Below are 13616 nucleotides of genomic sequence, written 5' to 3' on the forward strand. Positions count from 1 at the left end.
TTAATTGTGTGGTAAGGAGATAATGGAGGATGAGATAATAATTTGAGAGACTGAATTTAAAACAAGACTTAAAAGGGCTGGGTGAAACCAAGGCATATGAGATGGGAAGAGGTGTTGAAGTATTTACTCAACTCAAAGTTTGTTTTAATTTCAGAAGCAGTGATTCTATGAGTGTTTATTCAGTAGCAGAAAAGTGTGATTTAATATTATAGGGCTGTATGTTATCCCTGTGACATGTTTGCATTCTGTATCATTCTCTTTCTGCTGAAATAATCGCAGTAAAGGATATGGTACATAGTGTCCTTTTGCATCTATTCCAAGGTCAAGTATAGCATATATGTGAAAAATAGTTTTTAAACTTTGTCTTCCTCAGTGTGCTTCCTGAGAATAGTTACTAGAGGCAATTAGGATTAAATTTTCAAGCAAAAGAGAAGGATTAAAAAAACACCTCACAACTTGGATTTGAGCATGAACTTCTTGTGCATTGCTTTGAAAATGTACCTRCTAATGTTACTGGCATATTTTTTTCTATTCCACATAAACATTCTTGGGCTGTTCAAAGTTAAGGCTGCCAAAGTTTGGAGAGGTTTACTTTTGAGTGTGCTTAATTCAAATGACAAGAACAGTCTGTTTATTTTGTGACCTATTTATAGCCATTAAACAAACCGTGGCCAATGGATCTGCTTTACTTATTTCACTGCAGTAGGTGGAAGATCAAGAGCGTGGAAAATACACTCATGAAAACAGGTATGCATGTCTCTGATACTGCAGAAATTTCTGTATACTGCGTAAGTGTCACTTATTAAATAGAAGTAGGTTTTTGCTCTGTAAGACAAAGAATCCAAAATAAAATATTAACACATCAGGTGATTATTAAGTAACTATTTTGGCAGGCACAATATTGGGGTGTTTTCTGGTTGTTTTTTATTGTGAACTATATGTGGTCACACTGGTAAATCTCCAAACATGGTATAAACATTAAAAAATGTGATTTATATTATCATCCCTATTTATTAAGAACAACACATTTTGAAGGTTTTTGATTGTCTTTCATTTTCAAGTAGTTCTCAAAATGTTGAAGGCATTGACTTTTTTTTTTATAACACAGTATTTTTATATTTTCATGGTTACAAAGCTGCTAACTGAAATTCTCTTTTTACTTCTCAGGTTGTTTTTGAGGTGGTCACTTCAGGTCATCCTGGATATGTGGCTATTGATGAAGTGAAAGTTTTAGGACATCCATGCAGTAAGTACCTATATGCTGTTTTTAAGCCAGGCCTCCAAAATGAATATGGCACTATGCTTCAATAAGCCTAAAGCAAAGGATAAGGCAAATGTCAGAAAACAATGTCACTGCTGTAAAATTATGCTGAGTACATATGAAGTATTGCTAGTATTTGAGCACTGCACCCTCTTGGCTTTAAAGACAAGTTTTTGTATGCAGCTTGTGTACAGCGATTGACATGAGGATCAGTCCCTGGCTGGGGCGTCTAACAACTCCTTCTGAACAAAAATCATGACAATTTGTTGACCAGCTTTCTGTCAGCACCAAAAATTCAGTGCAGCCACAGGCTGAGGCATTAGTGAGAGCAGATGGACAAAGCAAGAACTGAATATATATGACTTTTTTCCAAAGCTTGTAAGGAAGGAAACTCAGCTGGCTGAGGGCTGTGACTTTGCTAAGCAAGATTGCTTAGGGCGCTTTCCCCCAGTATTGTGCTTTGGGTTCATGGCTAGATTTCTGCACTTTTTTACTCCCTTGTGCTTCACATATGTTTCCTTGTTCCCTAAGGAAGGCTGTGTAATACTTAACTATCTAATAGCTCTTTTAAAGAAGATGACAAAATAAAACCTTGTAAATGAAAGCTTTAATGGAATAATCTAGATGGTATCTTTGAACGGACTACTTAAATGAGCTATGATTATTTCACGTATTTGCTATTTGTTAAATAAGACATATTAAAATCATACATTCTGAGTTGTGGGTTGTAATCTTACTGACCAAATGACTGAGCAGGGAAAAAGGCATCAACATCTGTGTATTTGTTCACCTGCTTCTTATGACGTACTGCACCTGCATGCATTCTTTGTGCTTTGTAAGCAAGACTGTCATTTAAAATAAAAAGTGGTTTATTGGTTAATACTAAAGCACCTCATAAAAACGATTTTAGTGTTACTGGCAAGAAGACACAGAAATTTCTTCAAATATGAAGACAGTTATGCAGCTCTGTTATTTCTGATTCACTTAGTTCTAATAAACACGGAAGGCTCTCGTGTTGTTAGACAGTATTTGTGTTTAAGCTGCATTTTGAATTTCTATCTTCAATTCAATAGGATAAGTCTAAAGCAGCATTTTATCAGCTTAATAATTTTATCTGCACAGATTTTGAGGGGTTTAGTCTGTACATTTCTACTGATCAATTCTCAAAACCTGCAAGTAGCTCTTATTAATGTAGAGATTGAATTATACCCCATATATGTGTGGTGCTAACATGACAATGTTGAAATCTAATAGCTTTAATGAAACAGTTCTTTGATAAGGTAACTAAAATCTTGAAATTAAGACATCAAACCAGTTACGCTCTCTACAAGAAAATTGAAAAAAAGTGTGAATATTGGAATAGAATTACTTCATGTCAAAAACTTAGCAAGATTCATAATGCTATTCTTTCTGTTTCAATTCTGTACAGATATTGCTAGAAAAAATACTTTTGGAGGGATTAACTTTTCAAACAAAAATTAGAATTGGAAAATATTTACTAAACATTGTCCGGGTTGTATGGACAGTGTGCAAGCAGAGGGCAAGTCACAAGCATGAAGAACTGAAAGGGTGTGGGGGTTCTTTTTCTTTGTTTATCCAAATCCCCTTTCTACTTAGGCCATGCCTGGTAATTCAGAAAGGCTCGTTTTCCCAGAGCTGAGGAAGATTGAGGAAAAACTGAGTGGGGGTTAAAAGCAGATGTGGGGGGGGGAAAAAAAGTATGTCTGTTAGACTTTGCCATAAGAACATTAATCATGACAACATTTCCTCCTGTGGTGAGATATTAATTTGGGCTATCTTATTCCATCTCCTCCTTCTTATACTGCCTTATGCTGGATATTAGCTAGCCATTTTTCTTGAATTGTGGTAGCTGGTTGTTTAATATATTCCTCAAAATTTCAATTTCCCCAGCGATAAGCTCTTCTAAGAAAACATCATCAACACTTTAAACAGTTTAGATGCTCTGCTAGAAAGTGTATGTTTAGTTTGTCAGTGTATTGCTAGTACTAACATTTCCATGACTAAAAGCAGTGTTCAAAGCCTGGCTTATCTGCCAATATAGACAGTGCAAAAATTCCCCTCAACTCAAATAAGATTTGAATGGTTGGGAATACTGCCTTTTCTGGGATAATTCTCTGTATCAAATTTCTACATTTTTCTGTCTCATTTTGTTGACTTTTTCCAGTAAGGCAAAAATAAGCATGCTATCTTTCCTCCACCAGTGGACAAAGTTCTTGTTCAGATAGATATTTCACTGGTTAGGTTGTTTGCAGCTGTATTGCTTTCAGTGTTGCTGAGAGCATTTTCTTATTGTAAATGAAAATAAGTATTGGTATGAAGAGCACATCATGTTTTGGTTTTGTGCAGTGTCATTGGAAAGACTTGTATTTAAAGAATATAGCTGTAGTTGTTGAGAAGTGTTATATTAGCATTTTAGCTGTTTGGTAGGCTACAGTTCTAAAGGACCTCCTCTATAGAAACTGTACCTAGTTAAAAAGAGATACCTGTTTCCCTGACAACATCATTTAACTTCTTACTGTTTGTCTAGTTGGTAGTGTAAGTATCTAATATGTTTTTGTTCAAAACATCAATTACTTTTCAATATAATCTTTATTAATACAGAGTGTTATTGCAAGAGGGATACTGAGCTAAGATAATTTGCACAGCAGGAACAATAAAATAGCACCCTTCTCTTCTGCTATTTCCCAGGTACAAAGGAATAAAAAATAAAATTAAAACAACCTGAAATACAATGTTTCATTTGAACCTTTTAAAGCAGGGCTATTTCATGTGCTCTAGTGTATTAATCATAACTGGTACTTCCACTTTACATAACTTCATTATTTTTTTTCTTTCAACAGCAAAAACTCCCCATTTCTTGCGTCTTCAGAGTGTGGAAGTTAATGCAGGGCAATTTGCTACTTTTCAATGCACTGCCAATGGTAGAACAAATACAGGCGACAGGCTCTGGTTACAGGTAATTTCTTTCTTTYCTAATAGACTGAGATTTTGAGGGGAGAAGAGGGAAGTTCTCCACTCTGAAAGGAATGTAAAACATGGAAGAAAAAAAAAAGAGTTGTCTGGATTGTTTATCAATATTAGATTAGTGTCTTTGAACTGCTGTGTAGTATGTGTTCTTTTGTAGAAACTGATACTGGAAGATTTTCCTCTCTTGTTTCAATGGGGTGTACTATTAAAAATAAAGGTAATGTTTATGTTATCTGTGGAGATCATGAGTACATGCTAAATCCCCAAGGAAGAGCACATCACTTTCTCCTGGCACCAGCTCTGGCTAACTGAAACATTATACATAATGACATTCTTGGCTTGTCTCTATCTTTTTTTAGGCTAGTACTTTCTACTAAAATAGCTTTCTAACTTTTTAAGTTTGGAGAAGATCATTATGGCAGTCAGATGTAACCTTGTGTGTTATCTTACACATATTCAGTGAACCCATAATTTTTGCTTATTCAATAATATAACTTCTAGGTAGGTGTTAGATCTTGATTTAAAGATCTCCACCTTTTCTTTCAATAGAAACAGTTTCCTTATCCATATGTGTAACTGTGTATCAAACAGATGCATCTTCCTTGATCTGTTTTAGTAAAGGACATGCAAATTTAGCCGCCGTCTTGGCTGCCTTCATTCCAAAGTTGTCTGTTCTCTACTACAAACAATAGTCTGTGTTTAGACTTTGCATTAGGGAAATACCAACCCCCAGATCTCCATGCTTTCCATATGTGAAAAGTAACATGCTAGACCTGGGACTTTGTCTGTTAGATGGCAATAATGTTGCTTAAAACAATGTCTAAAGAAATCAGTCAGACAAAACTGCAGTGCATGGAGAGGGAGGGATAGGAGAAATTGAAGAATAACAGGTGGGAGAGAGAGATGAAATTCTGTATTTTTGTTGTTGTTGTTGTTCAAACAATTTTAGACCTTTAGTATTGTTTCCCTTTTGCACTGCACGTGGTGCAAAATTTCATCAGGTGTGTGCAGATTTCAGAAATGATTTAAATGTGTGGGACAGGCTAAAAGTTGAAAAGTTGCAAGAAAACCAATGCACAAACAAATGAGTAAAACCACTTGAAAAACGAAGACAGATATTTATGTGTATAAATATATATGATTAACTGTTCTGTCTATCTAGAAAGAGCCTGATGAATTTCAGTAGAAGGCAGTGGAAATCTTCATTTTTATTGCGTATTGTATGGGTATTTTCAACCTTTATGCTTATATAAGGCTGACATTTTTCTAACCAGCTAGCCCTTTACATGGTCAGTTTTACACTGTTGAATTAGCAGATTTAAAATCCTTTCTTTTCTAATTCACTGAGGTTTTTTGAAAGAATGATTTTGCAACCATGAAAAGCGATTAGCAACTATGGGAAAATAATAGGTTGTTATTTCATCAGTAATAACCTTTATAGTGCCTTTGAACTGTTGCATAACACTCTCTTGTAAAATTGAAAGTAGAATTCTGTATGATGAAATTCTGATTCCACTCAGTTTTGCACAGATTTGTTGGCAGTATCATTTCAGCCTTTGAATTTTTCGCATGGAATATAGCGTTTACATAATTATTTGCAATGCTGGAATGTCATTATTTTAGAAATTAAATTTCCCTCTAGATTTTATTCAGTATGAAATTATTCTTCTTAGCAGTAATGATTCTAGAATATCTTTGCTGAGCTCAATTAAATCATTCCTTGTTTATGCATGGTTACAAGGAGATTTTTTTTTCTCTCTGCATAAAGGGTAAGAAAGTGGTGAAGAACTGCTGCCAATTACTTTTTGAGGAGTTTCTGCTTCCTCCAGGGCCACTGTTTATTTAGCCTGCCTGTATAACTGCAACTCCCTGTTGGTAATAGATCTAAGATTGTGCAAATTCCAGGTGTTCCCTTGTATACGAACTTTTGGAAATTTGACAGGATCTCCTGAACTGTTTGGATTCATTCCTGTACTTATTTGCCAGCTACCACAAATGTCTGCTGCTACTTAAACTAAGAATGATCAGACAGCGCCACGTTTTAACGCTGCATCTCAAGATTATTAGTATTTGAGATTTACAAGTTTCCGTGATACAATTTTCAACAGAATTAACTGTATTTAGCGTACTAGATCACTGTTGGGTAAAAGGACCACAGACCAGGAGTTCTCTATCGTTTCATGCGAGACCATGTGGTTTCCTGGTGTGATACTGAGGAATTTGATAAACGCCTGCTGTAGCATCTCATGACTCTCCTGCAGGACCATGACTACAATGCATCTACCTCTAATAGCTGACAGAAAATGTGGTCTTGTCTATGTCATATGACTGGAATTAAATGGACCCTTTTAAGATCCCTTGGCTGCTGGTAGCAGTAGGTCCAATATTCTGTTATAAAAAGATCTTAATTAAATAGGTTCTTAGGCACACTAGAGCTGGAATAGAACAAGTACCGTAGTGTGGAAAAATTCATGCTAGCACTTAGGTAATAGGGATCCAGGTTGTAGACGTACCACAAACAGGCTGTGCAAATGCTCTGATATGCCAGGTTTGTCCATCAGTGATATTAACCCCTTTTTACCATCCTTTCCTGGTGATGACAAAAGGAGATAATGATTTTATCAGGGGTTTCTTGGCCTTTCTCTCATGTAAGCCATACCAGGATTTTTGATCTGACTGGACTTGGCAATACCAAAAAATCCAGAGATAATTTGCTCCCAAATGATTTCTAGTACTTACCATTTTTTTTCAGATTCATATTGTTAGTCTGAAGTACAGACAGATCACCTGGGTAAAATCACAAGCCAGCTGAAGCTGTGATATTTCTGACCGACTGAGGTAGTGGCAGGATTTCATTCCTATAGTTCTCTCTTTCAGACAGTACCCCTCAACTTGTATTCAGCTGTAGACTTTAAGTTCAGTAGCTTACATTTTTCTGGTAAATAAATAGTTTAATTTTTACACTCTGTTGGACTTTGAGGGATAGATGGTCCTTAAAACAAAGAAATAATTGTAATTGATTTGGTTAGTTTATGCTCCTTGTCTTTGCTCAGCAAAGTGGCAAACAGCATAGGTGTTCTTAGTTTAATAAAGCAAGGCCTTGAAGCACTCTTAAGTGAAATCTATTCAATTTTATTTTTCTTTTCAAGCCTATCCCACCTTTAATTCCCTAAAAAATTGAATATGAAGTCTGTTAACTTATGGGATATTACGGAAATTTTTGCAATTGAGAGGGTGGTAGAGCATACCACACCTCACAGGTTAGCTGCCCAAATAATACTATAGGGCCATCAGATTTGTTCCAGGATGCTGTCCGTGACGAGTRCTTAGTGTTTCTGAGGAAGGGGAGACAGAAGGCTGTTCTCTATTCAATAGTGCAGTGCAGTGCAGTGCTTTGCCAGGAGAACACGTTCTGCGCGCCCCTACTAGGCAGCAGCGCACCCTAGCGCACGAGCTATGATTGCAGGCACATCAGATAATTTGACAACAGATTGTGGGTAATTTTAGTGATATCATTTCAAATGAACGGCATCATGAACACAACACAGCATCATACAAGTTTTTTTTGTTGTTGTTGTAACTAATGTCCAGTTAAAAGGGTCGTTAGCTAGATTGCATGCTTATGAATTCAGTGTCCTCATTAGCTTATGTTCTGAACATGAACACACCCCAAAATAAATCTAATGACACTAATGAAGGAATGTTTGTAATTAACAGATGTGTCCCATCTGCTAACATTTTCTTTGTCACATCTGTGGGCAGCACAGGGTATTGTCAGTATGGGACTACTCTTTCTGTTCTATTGAATGATTGGGCAAAAATGTGATTCCGGCGCTCTTTTCTGTGCTTCCACTATACAGGCTGTAGCAATCACTGTAATTTTTTTTAATTAAACAAATTTATCTTTGAAACTACAAACGCCAGAAGTTAACACCAACAATGAGATAAAGCAGTAGGCAGTAAAGAAACTGGGAATCCCAAGGACTGGAGACATTTCAGAAGAAGAAAAAAAAGATACATTTGTGGGTGGGAACTGTAGTTAGAATTTGGAAGGAAATGAACACGGGGAACACAAAAGAGTTGATGAAACAGTGAGGTGAAAGCAGCTGAGGCAACGTCTTCTGGAAAGCTTCTGTTAATGTTATATTTAGTAAATTCCTAGAAGAAACACAAATCTGTATTGTAGGAGCAAGAGGGTAGAATTCTTTTTTGGAAGTAGCCTTCTTTTGGTGCACACATTTAAAAAGTAAACAGTTTGCTTTCTATCAGCACTTTTGAGCCAGAAATTTAATTTGCAGCTTGCAAGGAAAAATTAGGCTTAGAAAATTTAGTAATTATTTAAAATAGGTAAATTTCTTCCAATCCAAGCCCAGTGTACACACATACATATATTTTCTTCTCTGTAAGCATATGAAGTTTGAAATTGCATATACTGCATAAATATATATTCAAACTATTGTATTAAATAGTAACAAATTAAAATTAGTATCCAATGAAAACTAGTTAAATATTAATATATTCAAGGCAGTACTTAGGAAAAGTTATGCCTCTGCAGCCTTAAATTTTGAACCTCTTGAGCCTATTTTTTTTAAGCTACTTACTGACATCTTTTTTTTCCTGCAGAATCCCCAGCTTATTCAATATAGTGGACAGTATTCAGTTGATGAATAGCTCCATAATATTCAGGTTCTTTCACTAGTATATATGTGGCCTTGCTTTATTTAGTAAATGCTATACAAATCAGTTCTGAAAGCAGGCTTATTCATTTTCTGATGGAATCTTTGTTACTAATCTTAGTGCTTTACACTAAGTTATAAGTTACTTCTGCGTGATGATGGAGTGATATTATCTTCATTTTACAGTTGAGGAATAGAGACGGAAAGAAATCAAAGTAAAATGTATCCCTTATTTTTAGAAACCTAGTATGAGACATCTGGACCTGATTTTCTGCGTGTGAGGCAATAGCTCTTTCCATGCTCAGTATCCACTGACATTAGTTGCAATAGTGAGTGCTCAGCACTTCTGCAAATCGACCTCAAAGCCTACAACCAGGCATCTAGAATATGAGTACACAGTTAGTGGATTCCTGGGCAAAGTATCATTTAATTGGCTTGACTGACATCACATAAAATCTCTGTGACAGAAGCACAGCTGTTAAACTATAAAATCATAAAGATTCTGCAATTCTCTGTCTTGTTCCTTAGCTTCCAACTTTTGTCACCAGTTAGTGAGGGATCCCTTGTTTAATTCACACCATAGCCTACATGACTCTGGTTCATCCCTAGAGCAAGTTCATCCTGTGGCCTGAATGTATTATAATGTGCATGCGCATTGAGACATTAAAAGGTTTTGTAAGCAATTTTAGTTCTGGCATTTTCTAATTTCATAGTGCTTGATTTTACAAATTTAATAATATTCTCCTTGATGAATGTGTATGTGTATTTCACAGTTTAAAAAGACAAATAGCAAAAAAAAAAAAAAAAGCAGAAATGCCATCCTGGCATCCTGTTTAAATCCACATTGTATGTGAGAAAGATTGAAAACTGAAGTTACATTATGCAGATTCATGCTAGTTGAGTACTCTGAATAGCACTAATTGATTATTACATTAGATGAGGAAACATTTTGCCATGCAGTATTAATAAGCAGCAGAGGAATAAGGCTCTGGGACCACAGATGGCTTCAAATTCTCCAAAAGAATGTGCTTGCTTGGGCACAGACCTTTTTGTCCATTATACTGAGATTTAATCTCCAACCTGTAATTCTCATATCTCCAGTCCTCAGTCTCGTTGTATCTTGCCAAGATGCTCATCCAATGCCTAGTTTTCCTACCTTGTCCCAAGTCCTTCTTCTCAGCCAGTCCCATTTCTCTCCACCGCAGGCTGATTCTGGGTCAATTTTGTTTTCTCTTTTCTTCCTACCACAGAATCGCAGTCTTTCCTATACAGATTTTCATTTGCCCTCAATCTTCTCTCTTTTATGAACTATCTTCCTTCTCTCCACTTAGACTCATAACTGAGTTCTCCCAGGCAAGCTTTTGGAATAGCTGTTCAGATGATATCCAGGTAACATAAAATTCTTGTGATACTAATTTCTAAAGATTTGTTGTAGTATCACTAAACATGTGAGAATTGCATTTTTCACAGATTTGTACCTTGACATAATGTGGATAGCTTTTCTTGAGAGAAAGGTTCCTCAAACAGTGAAGAGCTGAAGTAATATCTTTTTCCTAGCTTCATTTTTCAAAAGTGGCTGGAATTCATGTAGTTATTTAAGAATAACAGTCTGAGATGTATGCCTTATATTGCAGAAATATAGAACTAAGAGTAAAAATTTGTCAAAGAGAAACAAACAAAAAGTGGGGCTTATAACAGAATGTGTCTGACAGCCCTTAATAAGCAGCAGCATTAGACTTACCAATACCGGGAGACTGATGGTATTCTCTGATTGAAGGGGAGAGGCTGAAATCCTTCACACCTCTTGTTTATACATGCAGAACACACACCACTTCATTTGCAGCCAAGAAACTGAGAACAGAAGCACTCTAAAGACCAGTCCTCTCTACCAGATGTAAACAGTTTATTACCTGTTAATAAGGGATTTGGCTTTTCTTCTTGATTCTCCTGAAAGCTGTCCTTCACCCTACTTCAGTGTACCTTAGATAATTTTTTGCTGAAGAGGATGAAAGATTTTATTTCCCTTCCTGTAAAACTGCAAAAACCGTATGCATTATTTATTATTATTCAAAAGAAGATGTACGATCCTGTGTCAGAGTGAGTTCTGGAAAGCATTTTCCTTAAAAAGCACACACACACACACACACACACACACACGCACATGCACACACACACACACACACACACAAATAAGAGATATCAAAAACAACCTCATGTGAGTGTAGAACCAGTGTTATGACTCCTGGCAAGTTTTGAAAACAGAGTGTATTTATAGGATATACAGAATTGTGTGTGTGCATGTGCATGTTTATGTAAATCATGTAAAGCATCCTGGGAAGTAATCCCAAGTCCTAGAGTTTCATAAGCGTTTTTCACCATGTTGTAAACTTACTGAAGCTTTCACCTGCTTAACTGACATTTTCATATGTAAGTCTGGAAACACTTGAGTAAAAAAATGTTGCAACCATTTTTTGAATACTGAGATAAGCAATATTTTCTTTATTAAAAATAAAACCATTTACACACATAACAACCTAGTAACACAAGCAGGTGGCACTGTCAGTGTAAATTGGGCAATGACATAGTCCTAAGGAAGATGTTCAAATTGTCATGAGTCCAGTGATTTTAGAAGAGATTTAACAACTTGTATAAGCTAAAGATTTTGCCAAGAGTACAGGCAGAAGTGTGTGCATGCTGATATGTTTTCCTCATAGATACTAAGGTGCTGTAGCAACCTGAGGTGCTTTTCTATCCTACTGTTGGAAGAATAGTTAGTGCCCTGTACAAAAGGGGAGAAGAGGGTCTAATCGAATAAAAGAAAGTTAAGCTTTTTTTATTTCTCAGAAACATTTAATGTTATTTCCACTTCAGTTCTTGTTGCCTTAATTTCTTTGGGTCTCCCCTCCACAGAATATACTTAGTGCCTTTCTTACATTGAATATTGTATCTTTTTCATTTATTTTTGTTAATCGGTTGTTATTTATTTGTTTTTCATTGAATGTATAGTAATCTTACTACATGATAGAAAAAGTTGTTCTATGAGCAGCAGAACATACGAAGCCTGTAACTGTTTTTCATGTTTGGATTATGCAATGTCCAATGGGTTGTGAGCTTTGATTGAAACTCTTCCTGCATTATCTGCCTTAAATACGAATTTTCTGATGCCTATAATATACTTAAGCCTATGCTTCATTCATCATGGCACAACTTTGGTATCCCTGCAGTACCGTGCCATGTATTTTTACAAACATAATAAGACCTGAAATACTCCCCCAAATTTGCCTGAAATTGGTCAGCAGGTCCTATGTTCTTTGAGGAGAGAGGAAAATTGGGGGACTAACACAAATAAGGACAGCCAGACAATTCTTGCCAATTTTCTTAGCTTAAGCTAAAAAATGAAAAAAAAACCAAAAACCCAAATCATGATTACATTTAGCTAACAGAAAAACTTGTGTGCATGTTAGCACCTATGTTTAGTGTTCATTATGTATAGCGATTGTGCTTTATAATGAATACAGTGCATATACTGCATTATAGAGACCAGTCACTAGTGGTGTACCCTAGTGGCTGATACTGGGGCCACTACTGTTTAAGCTATCATTAACGACCTGGATGAAGGGACAGAGTGCTCCCTCAGCAAGTGATGATACAAAACTGGGAGGAGTGGCTGATACGCCAGAGGACTGTGCTGCCCTTCAGAGGGACCTCAACAGACTGGAGAGATGGGCAGAGAGGAACCTCATGAAGTTCAGTAAAGGGAAGTGCCAAGTCCTTCACCTAGGGAGGAATAACCCCATGCACCAGGACAGGCTGGGGGCTGACCTGCTGGAGAGCAGCTTGGCAGAGAAGGACCTGGTGGACTGGCGTGTCCTGGTGGACAAGTTGACCATGAGCTAGCAATGCGCCCTCATGGCAAAGAAGGCCAACGACATCCTGGGCTGCATTAGGCAGAGCGTCGCCAGCAGGTCAAGGGAGGTGATCCTTCCCCTCTGCTCAGCACTGGTGAGGCCATGCCTGGAGTGCTGTGTCCAGTGCTGGGCTCCCCAGGACTAGAGAGACATGGAGCTACTGGAGCGAGTCCAGCGAAGGGCCACAAAGATGATTAAGGGACTGGAGCATCTCTCATACAAGGAGAGGCTGAGAGAGCTGGGCCTGTTCAGCCTGGAGAAGAGAAGGCTCAGGGGAATCTTACCAATATGTATAAATAGCTGACGTGTGTGTGTGTGTGTGTGCGTGTGTGTGTGTGTAGAGAGGCAGACTTTTCTTGGTGGTGCCCAGTGACAGGGCAAGAGGCAATGGGCATGAACTGAAACACACAAAATTCCACTGAAACATGATAAAAAAACTTCTTGACTGTGAGGGTAACAGAGCACAGGAACAGGCTACCCAGAGAGGTTGTGGAGTCTCCTTCTTTGGAGATACTCAAAAGCAGACTGCACATGGCCCTGGGCAACCTGCTGTAGCTGACCCTGCTTCAGTAAGAGGGTTGGACCAGATGATCTCCAGGGGTCCCTTCCAATCATAGTGATCCTGCAACTATGTGATAATATTTAATTAAATATTCTTATCTGTAGCTTTTAGCAAATTTACTGAGAAGGAGGTACTGAAATGGAATTTCCTGGGTGAGACGAGACGTTGTGTGTCARCGCCCACACTGTTTTTCAGTAGTTGATTAGATTTCTCTTTTTTTC

The 13616-nt window shown here is 37.2% G+C and overlaps 1 protein-coding gene across 1 annotated transcript in view; it reads left to right on the forward strand.

The window, feature by feature from the left end:
- The window catches only part of LOC112977053 (receptor-type tyrosine-protein phosphatase mu-like), a gene marked incomplete at both ends in the record, with an annotated part of 298449 nt that overhangs the window by 59897 nt on the left and 224936 nt on the right, over positions 1-13616 (forward strand). The window contains 2 exons of the mRNA XM_026088923.1: positions 1168-1246; positions 4123-4238. Coding sequence (XP_025944708.1) covers positions 1168-1246; positions 4123-4238 — 195 coding nt within the window. The remainder of the gene's footprint in view (positions 1-1167; positions 1247-4122; positions 4239-13616) is intronic.

Source organism: Apteryx rowi, unplaced genomic scaffold, assembly GCF_003343035.1.
Source record: "Apteryx rowi isolate R43461 unplaced genomic scaffold, aptRow1 scaffold_798, whole genome shotgun sequence".
NCBI lineage: Eukaryota > Metazoa > Chordata > Aves > Apterygiformes > Apterygidae > Apteryx > Apteryx rowi.